Source organism: Cnephaeus nilssonii (assembly GCF_951640355.1).
Source record: "Cnephaeus nilssonii genome assembly, chromosome: 9".
NCBI lineage: Eukaryota > Metazoa > Chordata > Mammalia > Chiroptera > Vespertilionidae > Cnephaeus > Cnephaeus nilssonii.
In genome coordinates, this window is record NC_137080.1 from 59,677,397 (window position 1) to 59,697,427 (window position 20,031).

Consider the following 20,031-nt stretch of genomic DNA (forward strand, 5'->3'; position numbering starts at 1 on the left):
AGGATTTTTAATCTTTTAACTAAAGCTATTCTAGTGTAAGTGCTTAAATTCAAACTGCTAAATCTATACAGTAAAAGAGCATTTTTAGGATAGTGATGGCATCATGCTTTCTGTCATATATAACTATAGCATTTACAGTGATCCTTCACTAAATATTCCATATGAAATCCATATTTTAACATGTTTCATAATAGTGCAAATATTGGATCCAATAAAACTGTTTTATTCCACATAGAGCTATAAGATAACTAATGATACTACTTTATTTACAGCCCTGAAAGGAAAAAAAGAGTCATAAAACCCCAACTAAAGTCAGATATCTCTACCTCTCCATTCTCTACAACTACACGATTAATACCACCAAGGCACAATGCTGCGCAAATAAATGGTAAAACAGAATCCAGTTCTATAGTTCGAACCAGAAGCAACAGAGTTGTTGTAGATCCAGTTTCCACTGAGCAACCTTCTACTTCTTCAGCAGCAAAGACTTTTATTTCGAAAACTAATACATCTGCAATGTCGGGGAAAACAAGTAAGAATCAGTTACAATTTTTAAGTTGAAATATATACCATATTTTTTTTAATTTATGCTTTTACTTTGCCAAAGGAAATATATTGGATTTTAGTAAATTCTAGCAGACACTGTTGGTTTTTCTTTATTGTTTTTCTTCTTTTTAAAAAAATTATCCTATATAATAAAAGCCTAATATGCAAATCGACCAAATGGCTGAATGACCTGCAGAGCCACGAGTTGGCAGGGGGTGGGGTGGGGCCCACATGTGGGCAGCGCCAGGCCAGCCAAGGCGGGTGCCAGTGGGGGCCCTCCAGTCGCCCCACCAGTTGCCCCACAGAGGGAGGCAACCAGTGGCGGCAGCGGGGGGTGGAGCTGGCGAGCGGGCGGCACCAGACCAGCCAAGGCGGGTGCCAGTGGGGGGCCCCCCTGATCACCCCAGTGGTCGCCCTGCAGATTGGCCCTGATCACGAGCCAGGCCTAGGGATCCTAACTGTGCACGAATTTTGTGCACCGGGCCTCTAGTTTGTAATAAAACTAAAACTGAGGTTAAGGAGTATCAGAATAGAATAATGCTTAAAAATGGCAACTCTGATCCAAAATGGCTGAATTTCAATCCTAGTTTCTAGACTCGCTAGCAATTTGGCAAGACTTGCCTTCATAATCTTGAAGTGAGTGGATAGCTTATAAAAAGTTCTAAAATTAAGTGTATTTGTTTATGTCTTTTTCCTATTTTGAAAATAGATTTCCTAAAGAAGCTTTAAGTCCCCCAGGTTTTGTCCTCTTGGCTAATTTAAGTAATTCAGGTTATATGTAATCCCAACCTTCTTGCTTGTTTTTAGGTTAAATAACTCTTAGCTTTTAATGTTTCGTGTGTGCATGTGTTTTAGTTCTAGAGAATTCTTTGAAACATTCCAAAACTTTGAATACTTTATCAAGTCCTGGTCAACCCAGTTTTAGTCATGGCACTAAGAATAATTCTGCAAAAGAAAACTTGGAAAAAGAAAAGCCACTCAAACGTAAAATGAAATCATCTGTACTCTCAAAGACATCCACTTTTTCAAAGTCATCAGCTCTCATTGAGCAAGGTAAGGTGCTTCTGTATCTTTCAAGGTATAGTAGATCTTTCATTTTTCTTTTTTCTTTTTTTATGTTTTATTGATTTTTTTATAGAGAGGAAGGGAGAGGGATAGAGAGGTAGAAACATCGATGAGAGAGAAACATTGATCAGCTGCCTCCTGCACACCCCCTACTGGGGATGTGCCCGCAACCAAGGTACATGCCCTTGACCGAAATCGAACCTGAGACCCTTGAGTCCACAGGCCGACGCTCTATCCACTGAGCCAAACCGGTTAGGGCTAGTAGATCTTTCTTAAAAATGATGCTTTTGTTGGAATTAGCATTCTATCAATTTTTTAGGTTGCTCATTTAAAAGTCACATTCTGTATTAGTTGATAAATTTAGTGAGACATCTTTTGATTTGCAGCCTTGTGCCAAAAGCAAACTGCATTATTAAATTTTAAAGGCCAAGAAAACAAACTGTGGACCTGCCCATTGTGGCTCTATTGGTTGGAGCATCATCCCTACACCAAAAAGTTGCAGGTTTGATTCCTGGACAGAGCACATACCTAGGTTGTGGATTCCATCCCTGTTTGGGACACCTATGAGAGGCAACCAATCGATCTCTCTCTCTCTCTCTCTCTCTCTCTCTCTCTCTCTCTCTCTCTCTCAATTATATTTATTTAACCCATACAGCAGCAGTCTTCACTTTTTAAGAAAAATCAGTTGTTACTACATCACAAAATTCAACACACCAATCTTCACAAAATAATAATTCATCAAGGCTGTCTACAGCCAGGCCATCTATTTTAGTATACAACTTTTGGCCTTTTACAGCTATTCTTCCAAGTTCTTTCATCTGCAGATTTTAGTTTTAAAGGCATTATGTTTGAAAGAGAAAGTAAATGATATAAATCCACCCTATGACACGTTAAAACTATTATGACTTATTGGCAGCAGACACTTCAACAATAAGCATTTTGTATCATGACTTCTAATTGTATCTGAACCATTTCAACTTCAGTGTTCTCCCCAGAAACCTCTCAAATTTTAATTTTTTTATTGAAATGCTCTCATTTTGATTAATGGTATTGGGATCTACCCACTAACATAAGGTTAAAATCAAGGAATCATCCTAACCTTGTCTTCAGCATCCAGATCTAGACAGTTGTTTCTGCCTCTTTAACATCTCTAAAGCCTATTCCCCCTCACCATTCTCACTTCCATGGCCTTAATTCAGGCTTAATTTCTCACCTGGACTGTTGTCTTAATTTTCTAACTGGTCTCTCTGCCTCAGTCCTTAACTCTTCCTTACCCAGTCCGTCTTCCACATTGCAGCCAAAGTGACCTTTCTGATCATTTCTCTCTAGCATAAGTGCACAAACACGTAAATCCTTGCTTTCCAATCATATATGGAATCAGATTTTAATGTTTTTGCATATTATACAAGATTCTAAATTACTTGGCTGTTGCCTAACATTCAGCTTTCTTATTTGCTTTCCCCCTTTTATTTCCCAGCTATTTCCTAACCTACTTGGAAGTCCCGGAATATTGTTGTTCTTTTTTCTTCCTGTGGAGTGTCTTTTTTTTCTTCTAGTTTAATGGTTTCCTGCTACTTTTTAAGTCTTACTTTAAAATGCAGTATTCTCCAGGAAGCCTTCTCCTGGGTTCTTTCGGCAAAATCAAGTACTTCTTTGTGTTCCCAGAATACCCCATTCATTGATTTCAGTGGCCCTTAAACTATTGATAGAATTATTCTTTTTTACATGTGTCTATCTCCAGTAGACTCTGAATTCTTGTGTTTAATTATTCATTTTTAAATCACATCAACTTAATATATAGTGGACAGTAAGTCTTTGAATAAATAAGAAAATGTCTTTGTATACGAATGTTTTGCCATTCCTTTCTGAACTGAATTAAAAGTTTTAAATAATATATTGGCCTTGCTTCTGTCACTTCTGAACCCTAGTTATATAAAATATATATAGTGAATTTGTACTAGTATTACAATAGGGGAGGGTCATTATCCAATTTGATTTATAATTTTTGAGTATTATAAATACATAAGAGTACCAGTACAGTATAGAAATATAATTAGCTTTAAATAACTCATTAATGATGACCTATTGCATAAATATTGACACCTGAATTAACTACTAGAATTAAGAACAGTGCTGTATAGTAAAAATATAAGCCAAATGTGTAATTTAAAATGTTCTAGTAGCTACCTCTAGTAACAATGAACAGGTGAAATTATCCATTTAAATAAAATTTTATTTGGTCTATTATATCCAAAATATTATTTCAACATGTAATCAGTATTTCAAAATGTATCCTGTTTTCATTTTCAAATTTAATTAAAAATTCGGTTCCTCGGTGTAGTAGGTACATTTCAGGTGCTCAGTAGCCACATGGTTAGTAACTACTAGCACAGATCCAAATCAGTGCTTTTTCGCTTTTTTTTTTTTTTTAGCTCTTGAACTCATTTTTAAGAGAGCTGCGTTCTTAACCTTTTTTTAAGGTTTATATATTTATATATAGTTGATGAAACCTGAAGTCCTTCCCCCAGAAGGCACATAGGCATATTCACTCAAAATTTGGACCATTTCAAGGAGTTCTAGAGTTCCTGAGTCCGGTCTGTAGAACTTTTGTAGTGGGTATGCAGACTGGATATTTAGAACCCTTGTCAGTAGTTTTAATGGAAAACAAGTGGAAGAAATAGAATTCTCAGGCAGTTTAAGTGTAATTGTTTGTTAGTAAATGCTTAACTGCTTTATGTGCACACACACACACATCTTCCCCCATCAGTATAGAAAACCACCAATCTAAAGAAAATCATTTGTACTTTGGGGGTCAGGAAATGAAGGCTTTGTCTCCTCCCTTTGCTATTGGCTCTGACCTTTTGTGAGTCTCTTGATCTTTTTTTTTTTTTTAAATAATTAAGGAAGTAAAACTCCAGCCCATGACCAAAAAATACTCTTAGGACAAAGCATTCTTTTTAAAAGCAGTTTCCATCCTTTTATGGATTTCCTTTAAAATATTTTATTGCAAATCATGTACCACATTTTAAAAAAAAACAAAACAACTCCAGAATTTTGGAAGAAAAAAGTTAGTAGTGGTGCATGTATGTCATCTTTTTGTTTTCTTTATCTGAAATGGTAATAGATTTTTTTTTTAACCACAGAAAACAGTGCATCATGATCTCCAGATCCTACATACTTAGAATTTGATGTCCCAAATTTTTTCATATTTTAATAAAGCATGATGACCTTTTATAGTGGAGATTGTTACATTGGTATTTTAATCATGATAATGGTGGCACACATACCAGGCATACCTTGGAGATATTGCAGGTTCAGTTCCAAACTCAAACTACCTCAATAAAGCTAATATAGCAATAGAGCAAGTAACACAATTTTTTGGTTTCCTAGTGCATATAAGTTATGTTTACACTATACTGTATTCTGTTAAGTGTGCAATAGCTAAAGAAAATAATATACATACCTTATTTTTAAAATACTTTATTGATTTAAAAATGCTAACGATCATCTGAGCATGCTGGAAAAATAATGCTGATAGGCTTGCTTGCAGAGTTGCCACAGACCTTCAATTTGTTTTTTAAAAAAAGCAGTATCTGAAGTACAATGACATGAAGTACAATAAAATAAGGTGTGCCTGTAAATAATATCATTAAACTGTTAGCCTTTTGTTGTTGTTTTTTCTTATGTTAGTAAAAAAAGTAATTAGGATTATGTGATTACATGTACGTATAGTGATGGACTTATTTATGAGATTGAGGGTCAAATAAAAAACAATTCCATATATTAAATATGTTGATGTTCCTTTTTTTTTTTTTTTACAGATCGTAAGAACAATGCTCTTGTACCAGGAAGCATTCAAGTAAATGGCCATGGAGGGCAGCCATCTAAACTTGTGAAGAGGGGACCTGGAAGGAAACCTAAGGTAGAAATTAATACCAATAGTGGTGAACTTATACACAAGAAAAGAGGTAGAAAGCCCAAAAAGCTACAGTATGCAAAGCCAGAAAATGCAGAGCAAAATAATATACACCCTATCAGAGATGAAGTAGTTCCTTCTTCAACATGCAATTGTCTTCCTGAAACGAATACTGTAAAGGAGGATTTGTTACAGAAAAAGAGTCGTGGAGGCAGAAAACCCAAAAGGAAGATAACACAAAAATTAGACTCGGGTCTCATAGTTCCTACAAGTGTTAAAATGCTAAGGAGAAGTAACCGGAAAAAGACAGATGATCCTGTGGATAAGGAAGAAGAGTTTGGGGAACTTAAAGGCTCTGAACCCCACATGAGAACTAGAAACCAAGGTCGAAGGACAGCTTTCTATAATGAGGATGACTCTGAAGAGGAGCAAAGGCAGCTGTTGTTTGAAGACACCTCTTTGACTTTTGGAACTTCTAGCAGAGGACGAGTCCGAAAGTTGACTGAAAAAGCAAAAGCTAATTTAATTGGTTGGTAACGTGTACCAAACTCTTTTACTTCAAAATCATAAAGCAGGTACAATTAAGGAATAAGTAGAACTAAGGCTTCTGTTTCCTTGCTGCTGTGGTGGTTTAGGGAATATTATGATTTGATTTGCAAAAAAAATAAAAAAGGAAAACAAACTTATAAGATACTTCACTTCTTTAAATGAATATATATATAAATATATACATATATATTTTAAATGTTTGCTATTTATTACCCTTAGGTAGTTATGCATTTCAACATTCATTTCATTCACTGTTCGAAGAAAAAAAATTGAGTACCTATAATAAATTCCCTGTTTTTTTTCTGGAAAAGACAATTCTACATTTTTAAGGAGCATAATATTCCTAGTGATAAGAGCATTTCATGTTAAAATGAATTATTTTTACCAAGCCAGGTACATTTCTATTGATACAGAAGTCGTGCCCCCTAGAAAGACATACGTTACCAGAGCAGCAGCAGTAAATTAAGAAATGTGTTTCTTCTAAAGATAAATATAAAATTCCCACAATTTGATACCCTAAAGAGTTTAATTTTAATTGTACAATGTTCATCTACAAAGAATCTAGAGGATGCTTTTGCTGTATTCCATTTCTGCCAAACATAAGTGAAAATGTACTGATGAAAAGGAAACATATCCACATTGGAAAACATTTGACTGTCTAATTTTTCAGACCTTGATTCTTATATCAATCACTTGATCTCTGTTTATTGTGCCAAAGAGTGAGAATCAGTGCAGTGGAAAGCCTGTTTTTGACTGTCAGGACAGCATATACTTTTCAGTATTGGAAAGGCTATATATTATTCTAAAGAGCGTGTTATTAAAGAGTTATGCTGAGAAGCATCTTTTTTTTTTTGGTACTAATAGTAGAAAGTAATGCACTGGTGGGTCCTTTGACAGAGATGTTTTAGAGAAAGTGTTTAAGTGGTTAAAGGATTCAAGGAAAATACAGGAAAAAGGTATGGGATTTGATGTTTACTTATTGATCTGGATTAATGTCATTTCTAAACTTTAGACATATCTAATAGGCTAAAATGACTTACAAAGAAATGTGTCTGTGTGTGTATGTGTATATATTGATAAATGGGTATAATTAAATATATATACAAACACATACTTATATGCTATTACCCAGATATAAATTCTTTTCTTCAGGATTTTTTAGATAGTGGTAGAATAAAAATAATTTTAAAAATGTCATACTTTATAGTTTAATTTTAAGGGGAAGATTGGTTATTTTCAATTATTAAAAGTTAAAATAGGCCAAATCACTTTTTATGCAATCATGTTTTATACAGTGGTATCATTGCACATTGTGTTTTTTCTGCACTTTTTACGGTATCCTTATCACGCTGGTATGTCAATATACACTCTAAAGGAAAAATTCCATTTAATGATTGTGCCTTGTATTCTATTCTTTTTTTGCATCATTAGTAAAATTAAGTTGTCTATTGTAAATGATAATTATATGACTTAGGAGAATGTATTGCTATATGTACTGCTATGGAAAAGGAAAGCAGTTATTTATTTGTTTATGGTACAGTTACTTATTTTATACCTTAAAAACCAACATAAATACCATTTCTATTGTTTAAAAATTATTGTCCATTTTTTAAGAAGTTGAAAGAATGTAGTATTTTCTGAGGACTGGTATGGTACAAAAATGTAACCAAAATTTTCAGATACTACATTTTTTTTTAAGTGAGGATGGGAAAATATGTATCAGCATGACCCTAATATAGAAAAATAAAGTTTTTAATTGAACCTCGACAAAATACATTACATAATTATTTCTTTACTCGATTTCTGGTAGGGATAAATGTTAGCTATCATTTGTCTTGAAGAAGAATGGAAAGCAATGCATTTGGGCTTTTTAAATCATTTATAACTAAATTTGTACAGAAATCCTGTGAAATTAAGTAAACCATTTTCCAGATCTTAACTGGGTTGCTGTGATTTTGCAGTTGAAAATTTTCAAATTTTTCAGGTTTTTTTGTATATTTATTTTTTTCTAACAAATATATTTACTATATAATTAAAATTCAGTAGCTAAACTCTTCATAATTCAGAAATGGATGGCTTGGTTGTATAGTAAAATGAGTCTTTCAGTTACACAATAATAGTGTATATGTTTGAAATTTGTCATTAAAGTAATTTGTTGCTTTTGAAGGCAATCTATTTGAAACATGTTATTTCCTGATGTTATCTGCATTGTGTTAGAAAAAAATAATAGACTATAAATCCATTTTTGTAAAAAATATGTGTACAGTTTTAAAATGTGTACAGATAAAGGAAGCACGTACACAGTCTTAGAGTGGAATATACCTCTAGTACAGTGTATGGATTAGTTCTAACTCTTGAAAAAGAAATGAGTATTTACCATTTTACCTGCAGCAAGTAAATGTATTACTCCTGTTCTAAAGACACTGTATATTTATGACCCTTATTTAGACATTATTAGACACTGGTTTCTTAGTAAAGCAAAAATTACTTGGATGAGATTATTTGTAATTGAAACACTTAAAAATGTATTAGTAATACCAGATATATTTAGATTTTATATTTTTATAATTTAGCTTCTATACATTGCAGAAGTTGAATTGAGAAATTTAGGTCATCACCATATTTTTGTTTTGTTTGACCACTTGGAAAATATCTTCTTTGAGACAGTGACTCCTTGTATGTATTGTTTATAGGCAAAAGGAAATGTTGGCAATTGTCTTAGGTGAGCAATAAAATCAAGTTTACTGAAAATTTCCGAAATACTATATAACCTGTTACATGCATGGAAATTGTAAATCAATTTGTGTATTTTTAAGTACCTAACCCTAATATTCTCCCTTTACCCCAACATTCTCAAGTTCCAATCAAAGCTTAAACAATTGTAAAATGTAACAGATAAGCATTTTAAACATTCAGTCTAATTACAGTCTCACAACTGGGCAACTGATAAATACTTTATTAAAATTTATATATTCTTTAAATTTTGCTATTTGCTATTATGGCATTGGACTGTTTTCTAAATACACTTCTGTACTCAAGATTTGTTGCTCTTGTTTCCATTCTTTTTAGTATTGCACAGCTTCACAGTTTAAAGACATCACAAAACTCATCCTCCCTAAATTTAATTAGTAAAACTATACAGGATATTTGTGAGCTTGATTGGGTCACATCTGAGACATGAATTTGGCTTATTTAGTATCATGGAAATGGATTACATAAGATACGCTGATCAAAACAATCCTCATGTGGCATGTATTAGTTAACACCTGGAATTGTCCCTTATCTGCAGTGCAGTAGATTACAATTAGACATTTTAACAAATGTATTCAAATAACATTTTTTGTGTTATTAGCAACATTTACATGTTTTAAAATATGATTTGTAATATAAATTAGTTCATCCAATTAATAGTGTTTAATTCTAGCATTCCATTATATACATACCAACATACCTATATCTCTCAGATGTCAACTGAAAGCAATTTTATTTTCAGTGTTCTAATTAATGAAAACAAATCATTATTCTGGATGTTTTTGTTTACCTAAAACTCACTTTTGAGTCGGCTTGAAAGGACCAAGACACTTGAGTATTTAAAGGGCTGTAAGTGTTCTAAGATGCAGGAAATACATGATTTTAAAAGTTATAATGGGGGGGAAGTACTTTTATGTTCTGTGAATTACCACATACTTAGAAAGTAGTTTTTACATAATAGTTTTGAGAAGTGGTTTAGTTATATTTAGTTGAGAATTTACTTTCCTGTTAAAATCGGAAAAAATATACCTTTTCCTCTCTTTTCTCCTTACACTTCTCACTCAGTTCCCCAAATCTCCAAGTGATTTGAACCAAATATTACATTTACTAAGAAACTATTTTTGTTCTTAATTATGCTGAGCTAGACACTTCAAATGAAGTCATTTTGTACCAATTACAGTACCCAAGACAAGGTCAAATTAAGTCAGAAACCTGTAAGTACCACTTTGGACGTTCCAGAGATAAACTTTGTACACGCTGCAGTAAAATGATTAGAAAATATCACAAGTTATAAATACATACTTATTTTTAGTTTTGATAGCTCTGTGTTGAAATATTTTTTAATGCAGATAAAATAATCAGGAAATTAATCTTATATGGCACAAACCAAATACATATAGTGGGTGGCTATGAGTTACTTCATTTAAGGAACTAAAAGAATAGGTTTGAGATGATATATAGTACACATATATGATGCAGATGTACACGTATGCTCGTTACTTTTAAGATTGTGCGTGTTGATTCATCACGATAAATATAAATTGAGACAAAATACAAAGTTACATTTTTGGACCATATTAAACTGCAAGACATGGGGTCTTATTAAAGATTTTTTAGAAAACTGTTAAATGCTGTCACACGATATTAGACTTGTAGAATGTAGTTCAGTTTTTAAAGTAACTGACCTAGACGGTTAAAGTTGAAACTGACACATTTTCAAATTAAAATTATGCTTATTTTGTACAGAAAACAATGTTAAACACAAGCAAATCTGTTGTATGTAATAAGTAACAGAGTTTAAAGACAAATTAATTATTTAGCTTTATTGAGGTTTTGTTTTTTTTCCTTCCTGCAACCTGGAGTACCATGTTATAAATGGCAGTCTCACACCAGAATAGTAGTACCCTTTCTTTTTGTACATATTGATTGGACCTTTCTTTACTGTTATGTGAACACTTTCTATGTTAGTTTTGATGCATAATTCTTTGAATCCTTTTATACTAGAATGTATGTGTAAGAAATCCTGTCCCTGCAATGTAGTAACTATAAACTTATTTTTAAATAAATAGAAAACTTGTTTTTCTAAACTATTTTGTAGAGCCTCATGATTTCTTTATTATTCTTTTTTGTTTGTTTGTTAACACATGAAGTACTCAGTACATAATTTCAACAGGCACTATACCAAAGAAGCTTTTATATAAATGGTGATACATTAGATTTTCCAATGCCCTAAGTATCAAAAAGTTAAAATTACTAGCCAATCAAAGGATTAAGTAGTGCTATGTAATTTAATTCTAAAATAACTGAAGGTTAAAGATAAATCCTTTGCCTTTTAGTGTGTACACTTAATAAAATAATCTTATTGATTTACTGGGTGATAACTATTTTGATATTCATATATTTCTGTAAGATATATTTAAAAGGAACAGTTGCATAAGTATTAAAAGTATGAAGTGAAATTTAAAGGAAAAAATTAAGTAGAGGAATGATGGAACCTTCTTCTTATTAAGCAACTATACAAAATGAGATTTATAAAGCTATTGCTGTTTTCCTATGAATTTGTTTAGAATGGCATACATATTTCTTGACTTCCTGAGAATCCCAACTTTAATATAAGGAATATATAAAGGTATAATAAAAGACAATCAGATTAAGCACATGAGGGGATGGTTTGTACTTAGTGTGCTATTAATGATCATTTCTTCCTAAGAAATTTTGTATAAAATTTCTAAGTTAAGATAAAATATTTCTAGGTACTTTTTCTTCCGACAGTATGCTGTTACTAATATATAGTATATACTTAGAAGAACCAATCAAAAATTCAGCAACTTTTTTCTCTTTTGTATTGACATCAACTTTATGTTCTAGGCCAGTGGTCGGCAAACCGTGGTTCACGAGCCACATGCGGCTCTTTGGCCCCTTGAGTGTGGCTTGGCGTTAGAACCACTTCTTCAAAATAGACTTGCCTAGGCCGAAAACCGACTTCTGCACATGGGCCACGAAGTTTCAATCGCACTGTACGAGTGCGCCCACACGTGATATTTTGTGGAAGAGCCACACTCAAGGGGCCAAAGAGCCGCATGTGGCTCGCGAGCTGCCGTTTGCCGACCACTGTTCTAGGCTAAGTTTCCCCATTATTAAAAAACATTAAAAACCCAAAGCACTTCTGTTCCTTGCATTTGTAAACTTTTCACACTTAACACATTTACCACATGGTGATAACTATTTTGTTTTTTTGGGGGGGCCCGGGAGGGAAGAATAGTGGAAAGGATTCAAAGAGGCAGCTTTCTGCCTAGCTGGCGAGGCCTGTTGGCAGCACAGCAGTGGAATGAACTGTGTTTAGAATGGAATCATCTCTTTGAGCTTCACTTTCCTCATCTATAAAGTAAAAAACATTGGTTAGATAATCTGCAGGATCCAATTCCATTTTTAAAAGCCTATGATTATTTATTTGTTTATTGTCCTCTGTATCCCTGGCTCAATCTTGGCTTTTCTATTTGGTCCCTAAAGAAAATATGCCATTTAATGCATAGCTTCCAGATAAGCTGTGTCTTGTGACCATAACCTGATTGTAATAAGTGGGAGATCTGAATCCTTAGAAAAAGGAGTTTCGACGCTTTTGTTGCAACACACTATAAATTGTGAGTTGAGTTGAAATATGTTAATTTCTAATAAAAAGTACTAAACTTTGTGCTTTTCCAGGGGCCATCTAAGAAATGTTAATTCAATAAGTGAACCAGTAAGAAGTTAAGACGAAAGAGCATTTGAGAGGGTAGGTCTTTATAATTTAATATGTTAAGATTGCTGGAGGAGTTATGCCACCAAAAGTTATGGAATAGGGAATTTCAAAATTCCAGCCCTCCACTAAACTGGCAAAATCTGTCAGAATCAACTTTTTCTCATGGAAAACTACCAGGGGAATGTTGAATGAAGAAAGAAGCTGCTAAATTTCAGTAAGGAAGTTAGGTTGTTTTGTTTTAGCTTATCCACCATTCCCCACTCCCTTTCTGGCGATACAGCAGGGACCAGGAGGATGGCAACTTGGATTCCTAGTACCTAAGTGGGGAACTATATGGATTTTGTTCTAAAAGAATTGTCGTTTTGACCTGTCTAGTGGTTCCCGTAGGGGTCAGTTCTGGGGCTTGCCTTTGTTTCAGTGCTGAAGTGGCCACAACAGATGGTACGAGCACAGACAGACGGTAAAGCTTGGGAGGAAGATACTACATGGGAGAAGGGAGTTTGGGTGCCTGTCTACCAATAACCCTGATGTGCAAAAGCCAGACATTTGATTTTGGAAAATTGTAAGTATCTATCAAACAAATTTAGTGTGCTGGATATTATGATACCAAAACTCAGATAATGGCTTATCTTTAAAATTAAGATTTATTTCAGTCAAGACTTTTTAAAAAGTTACCCTTTGTGTTAACCTTTCCATAATTCCGGTTAGGTGAAAGGCAAGTTAAGAGACATACTTCCTTGAGTTTTGAGAAAAATTTTCAATGTTCTCTTAAAAATTATTAACATTACTTAGGGTTAGCTAATAAACATATTAGTTTGTTGATTCCTAGTTAAAGCAAGTATTTTTTTAAAATTTAGAGGAAATGTTTAAAATTATATTACAAATGAAATTTTATTTTTAAACATTTCATATGACTCAAGCATTTTGAGTTAGTATAATATTGCAAATATAGATTCTAAATTCTGTCATCTTGTGGTTACTAAGAAGCAGCTAAAACATGTCAAAAGACAGAAGAGTATATCATCTGCTAACTTCCTATTCCTATTTTACTTACTATTGTATCTAATATCGGGATTTTCCCAAGAAATCTAAGAAATGCCATTTTTTAACTTCTTTAACAGAAGTAGTTGAACTATTCCTAGAGAAAAACAGGAGTTTGATTTTAAATATTGTCAGTTAGTTTGTTCTCATCATTTTTTGTCTAAACTCTCATTCCCCCCAGACTTATTAAGGTATAATTGGCAAAAACTGTTTATATTAAAGGTGTATAACATATGGTTTGATATATACATTATAAAATTATTATCGCAATCAATTCATACATTCATTACCTCAACCTAGTTATCTTTTACTTTTTGGTGTAGTAAGAACACTTAAGAGCTCTCTTACTAAGTTTCAACCACACAATTCAGTGTTATTAAAGACTAGCGTTCCCGTTGCAGGAAAAATCCTGCAATAGGGTTTCCTGCTGCACTCTACCCCACCCTGCCTGCTCTCCTCCCTTGTCCCCCGCCCCGCGATCTCCGCCAGCCCCCCTGCTTTTCTAACTTCTCCGCCAGCCCGCTCTCCTTCCTTCTTCCCCGGCCCCACCTCCGCTCCTCCCTTCTCCCCCGGCCCGCCTTCTTTGCCAGCCAGCCTGCTTTTCCCTTCTCCCCCGGCCCCGCCTCCGCTCCTCCCTTCTCCCCTGGCCCCGCCTCCGCTCCTCCCTTCTCCCCCGGCCCCGCCTCCGCTCCTCCCTTCTCCCCCAGCCCCGCCCCTTCTCCCCCGGCCCTGCCTGCTCAACTTCCTTCTCCCCCGGCCCCGCCTCTGCTCCTCCCTTCTCCTCCCCCTGGCTTGCTTGCTTCTCTGCAGCTTTGCTCCCTTCTGCAGCTCTTGGCTTCTTTCTACGCTGTCGCGATATGCAAATTAGCCGCCATCTTTGTTGGGATAATTTGCATATTCGTCCTGATTGGTTGGTGGGCGTGGCTTGGCTGGTGGGCGTGGCTTGGACGTAGCGAAGGTGCGGTCAATTTGCATATTTGTCTATTATTATATTAGATAATCACTATGCCATAACATTAGAGCCCCAGAACATACTTATATCATAAATGAAAGTTTGTACCTTTCCCCCCACCTCCTGCTCCTTACCAGCCCTTGAAACACTGTTCTATTGTCTGGTTTTACAAGTTTAACTTTGTTAGATTCCACATTTAAGTGAGATCATACAGTATTTGTCTTTTTCTGTCTTATTTATATCACTTCGTCTAATGTCTTCCAGATTCATCCATGTGTCACAATGGCAGGGTTCCCTTTTTTTTTTTTTTATTGATTTCAGAGAGGAAGGGGGAGAGATAGAAACATCAACGATGAGAGAGAATCATTGATTGACTGCTTCCTGCACGTCCCCCACTGGGGATGAGGCTGCAACCAGGGCATGTGCCCTTGACTGGAATTGAACCTGGGATCCTTCAGTCCACAGGCCAACACTCTATCCACTGAGCCAAACCAGCTAGGGTCAGTGTTTCCTTTATAATGGCTATGTAATATTCCACTGTATATATGTACCACATTTTTTTATTCACTCATCCATGGATGGACACTTAGGTTGTTTCCATGTTGGCTATTATAAATAACTAGAGGCACGGTGCACAAAATTTGTGCACTCAGGGGGGATCCCCCAGCCTGGCCTGTGCCCTCTCACAGTACGGGAGCCCTGTGATCAATTGCCCCCAAAAGGCAGGACCTGCCCACCCATCCAGGCTCCTCGATGGATTGCCCCAAAGAGGTAGGCCGGAGCCGGGGGTCCTGCCTTCGTGCCGCGTGGAGCCATGGGACCCCTGGCCTCATCGCACAGAGCCGCGGGACCTGCCTCTGCGCCGCGCACGCAGTGTCAAGCCCCCACTCACCCGCATCCGCACGCAGCCCTGCCCACCCACGCGCACCCGCTGCACACGCAGCCTCCTGGTGATCGCTCGTTGCGGCGTGAGGGCATCACAACGTGAGGACGTGACAACCACATAGGCTTTTATTAATAGGATACTGTGATAAACATGGCAGTGCAGATATCTCTTTGAGATACTGATTTCATTTCTTTCGGATATATACACAGAAATGGGGTTGCTGAAAGATATGGTAGTTACATTTTTAATTTTTTTTAATATATTTTTATTCATTTCAGAGAGGAAGGGAGAGGGGGAGAGAGAGAAATATCAATAATGAGAGAGAATCATTAATTGACTGCCTCCTATATGGCCCCTACTGGGGATCAAGCCTGCAAACCAGGCATATGCCCTTGACTGGAATCTAACCCAGAACCCTTCAGTCTGCAGGCCTATGCTCTATCCACTGAGCCAAACCGGCTAGGGCTTTACTTTTTTTAAGAAACCTCCATACTGCTAAACTCTAAGATGAAATCCTGTCCTGAATAATAATGTTTGTGCCATCAGGTATGCTTTCACAGTCGATTTTATACATATAATGTGTTTATATAACATGTATACATGTGCTTTTAGATGCCTTGTGAATTGTAAACACTCAAATATTTGTGAAAGAAGTTGTATATATTGTATGCAAGTGTAAACATGAATATCACATTTCTCTCGAACAAAGCGGAGCCTGAGTGCTATCTGATATCCTTTTTTCTAACTTTTTTGGGGCATACTCTTTGTGTCTTTATACAACAATAATTTAGTAATTTTTCCAAAATATAAATTCATTTTCACTGTATAATATTTATTGTGTAACATATCACAATCTGGCCATTCTATTTCCAGTAGACACAGTGGTTGCTTCCAGCCTTTTGCTGCTATGAACAATCTTGCTATGGGCATCATTTCCTGTGTTTGCTTTTGTCCCATGAGAACCCACCCCACCCTGAGGTGAGGAGTGGGCTCAGGGACCTGACCTCACAGGGGGAGCGAGGGCGCCCAGTGGCGGCCAGTGCTTCCGCTGGGCCTGTCTGGGGTCCTCAGTCTCCCTCCCTCCGCCTCAGAGAGGCTCTGCCTCGCCCAGTGCGCGCCCCCTCTTCCTGGGGCTCTGCCTACAGGAGGCAGGTAGAGGCCGGGTCTCTGCGTGTCAATCGAGATCCCAGATGGAGGACAGGCCGTGGGAGGGGCCTCAGCATTTGGACTTCTGGACAGATAACCGGATTGAGGAGGAACCAGGACGAGGGCACCGCCTTCTCCCTCGCCTCGCGTTGTTTGAAGTATTTCAGGTTGAGGAAGAAGGCCACGGATATGGAGGACAAGTTTCTCTTTACTCATCAAGGTTAGTTTTGATTCGGTTTGTGTTTAGTCGGCTGCACCTTTATCTCTCTTTTGGTTGAAGTCATGTTTCCTCCCTTTGTTACTACCCATTCTTCTATTTCTTTAGGTATTTTTGTAGCTATTACACAATTTAGGTTTACATCTGTATACTTATAATCCTTCAGTTACTGTTGACTCTACTAGAAATGGTTTTTTCTCTCAAATGTTATCACCAAGCTAACTACTTTCCATGAATAATTTACTCAGATAATTATGTTCTGATGCTGATTCCTGAACAAGGTTCTGGGATTTATTTGTATTCCTCTTGAACATTTCATAATGCCCAGGACTGTGGTAGCCACATTGTAGACTTATAATCTTGATAACCTATTTTTTTTTTATGCAGTATCCTCTTCTCATTCCTCCTGTGACCAGATCAAACCCCCATCCCCACCCAAGCATGCCCTCATCTCCTCTCATAGACCTTGTACTGCCATCCTAACTGGCAACTGGTTTCTCTCCATTATAGTCAATAAACCCCCTCTCCCCTGAAACTCCCAAGTCTCATCCTTAGTATCATTCATAAATGTCAAGGCTTGGAAATCTGGCTTCAGCCTGCCTTTCAGACTCTGCATGTCCATCCTTTGCAACCCGCCCAAGTCTTCATTCCTTCTTATGTTCTTATCAAAAACAACATAATATAATGAAAAGACACATTTTTTTAACAGTCATATTATGAAAAATAGCAAGCATACTGAAATAGCATCAAACATCTAGTCAGTATTTCAATTTCCAAATGTCTCCTGAATATTTTTGTTTAGTTTGTTTGAATCATGATCCAGATAAGCTCCACACATTATAGTTGGTTAATATCTTTTATTTTGAGTTTTTTAAAAAATATATTTTATTGATCTTTTACAGAGAGGAAGGGAAAGGGACAGAGAGTTAGAAACATCGATGAGAGAGAAACATCAATCAGCCGCCTCCTGCACACCCCCCGCCGGGGACAAGCCCGCAACCAAGGCACATGCCCTTGACTGGAATCGAATCTGGGACCCTTCGGTCCACAGGCATACACTCTATCCACTGAGCCAAACCAGTTAGGGCTGGTTAATATATCTTAAGTAACCTATAGGTTCTCCCCCCATCTGGACTTCATCTTCGCCTCTGTACCTCTTTTTATTGTTACCAGAGTAAATGATAAGTTTGTAAGGTCCTCCTCCTAGCCAGTGACATGATGGACTCACCAGTGATGTTCAGATATAAAGTTGTGGAATTCTGCATTTTCATGCCTTTATAGCCTGGCATTTTGGCTTGGAAGCAGGAAATGAAAAAGAGCACATAAATATGAGTCCCTTAAAGTATGCTTTCATTCAGGGGGACCTCTGATTTACTTTGTAAAACAAATGCACTCTTATGCATGTATATGTAATGGATTTGCCAAGTGAAGCTAGGTTAAAATCTTCACATTTCAGGGAAAGAGAAGGATGTATTAACTTTCAGGCCATTGTTATGTGCCTGCTTCCCCTTCTTAAATCAGTTTTCTTCCTCCTCCTCAATGTACAGGGGTGGGCAAAAGTAGGTTTATAATTGCAATGCAAATAAATAATACAATACTAATAAATAATACAAGGATAAACCCAACATTTTGTTTTGTTAATCCTCACCAGAGGTTATTTTTCCATTGATTTTTAGAGAGAGTGGAAGAGAGAGGGAAAGACAGAGATAAACATCGATGTGAGTAGAACACATCGATTGGTTGCATCCTGCACAAGCCCTGACCAGGGCCTGGGCCAGGGAGGAGCCTGCAGCCAAGGTACGTGCCCTTGAAAGGAATCAAACCTGGGACCCTTTGGTCCGCAGGTTGACACTCTATCCACTGAGCCAAACTAGCTAGGGCTAAATACCTACTTTTACCTACCCTTGTACAATGTACTTTTTTGCTAAGTTGGGCTATTCTCAAGCTGGTCACTAAGATAGCACTAGCTCAATTTGATCAGTGTAAAAGGTGCCTATATTATTGCTACAGTGCATACATTCTCCAAAAGAACTTCTGGTTTAGACATGTAGGGGGGCAGAAGTCTGACTGGTTTCTCTTCTTTCAACTTCTTTCCCAGCATCAGGTTTGTTTCTTTAGTAATTAGACTATCTCAATTTTTTTATTGTGTGTTTGACACACAACACACAAACATTCTCAGTGTCAACTTCTAAACTCTTATTGTTTTAATACAGAAACTATGGATTAAATGGGTCTCAGGTGTTTCAATTCTCCCTTCAGAAAGGATCTATTCCTCATAAAGCTTTTCTAATATGAAGCTAGTCTAAGATTTCTCTTTATTTTTACTACATATATCAAGTGAGTCCATATATCTAGACTCACAAATGTAAGACACCTATTAAATGAACCAAGTTTTGTGGAAAATCAGGTGCTAGAATCAGGGGAAAGAAGGTATGCTATTCATCATTTATTTATTTATTTATTTTTAAATATTTTTATTGATTTCAGAGTGGAAGGGAGAGGGAGAGTGAGAAACATCCATGATGAGAGAGAATCATGGATCGGCTGCCTCCTGCACGCCCCCCACTGGGGATCAAGCCCACAACCCAGGCATGTGACCTTGACTGGAATCGAACCCAGGACCCTTCAGTCCGCAGGCCAACGCTCTATCCACTGAGCCAAACCAGCTAGGCCCATCATTTATTTTAAGAAGAATAGTTGTAGGTAGGGAAGAAACCTGAATGCTTCTAATTAGCTTTCAATCAAATACCAAAAAAAAAAAATAATAAAAATCAGTAACTTACTGAGTTCGGCAATAGTAATCGAAAAAACACTTGTTTCATATGTAAATGTTGCTAATGGATTTGGCACATTAAAGGTGAGTAAATGTTTTTCTCTTTTTTTGCCTGATATACTGCATAGAGAAGTTTCTTGGAAGACTATCAATGTGGAGACTCCTAAAAAGAGTGTACTGACGGTTTTGCGGCTCTGTATGCTGCAAGCAGCTCTACCAGCAATGTTTTGTCTCAGAGGTAGAGCAGTGCTTCTGCTCCAGAGTCTTCAAGGAAACATGTAATGTATTATAATTGTCTTTTATTTTCTTTTGACTCTTAAAAAATAGCTATCCTTCAGAGGAGGAGACCTTTACAACATTTAAAATAATACTTTGGGATTGTGGGGGTAGAATGATGATTAATAAATTTAGTGGCTTTTGACAAAAGATATAAAACAACATGTGCACATT

At 36.4% G+C, this 20,031-nt stretch overlaps 1 protein-coding gene and 1 long non-coding RNA gene across 3 annotated transcripts in view; one reads left to right on the top strand and one right to left on the bottom strand.

Moving 5' to 3' along the window:
- PHIP (PHIP subunit of CUL4-Ring ligase complex) overlaps window positions 1-10,865 on the top strand; it is a 149,630-nt gene extending 138,765 nt beyond the window's left edge. For both annotated transcript variants that reach the window (XM_079780278.1, XM_079780277.1), the window contains exons 38-40: window positions 273-532; window positions 1,402-1,599; window positions 5,433-10,865. In XM_079780278.1, coding sequence (XP_079636404.1) covers window positions 273-532; window positions 1,402-1,599; window positions 5,433-6,064 — 1,090 coding nt within the window. In that variant the 3' untranslated portion in view covers window positions 6,065-10,865. The remainder of the gene's footprint in view (window positions 1-272; window positions 533-1,401; window positions 1,600-5,432) is intronic.
- The window catches only part of LOC307104965, a 544,872-nt gene that overhangs the window by 266,011 nt on the left and 258,830 nt on the right, over window positions 1-20,031 (bottom strand). The window lies entirely within an intron of this gene.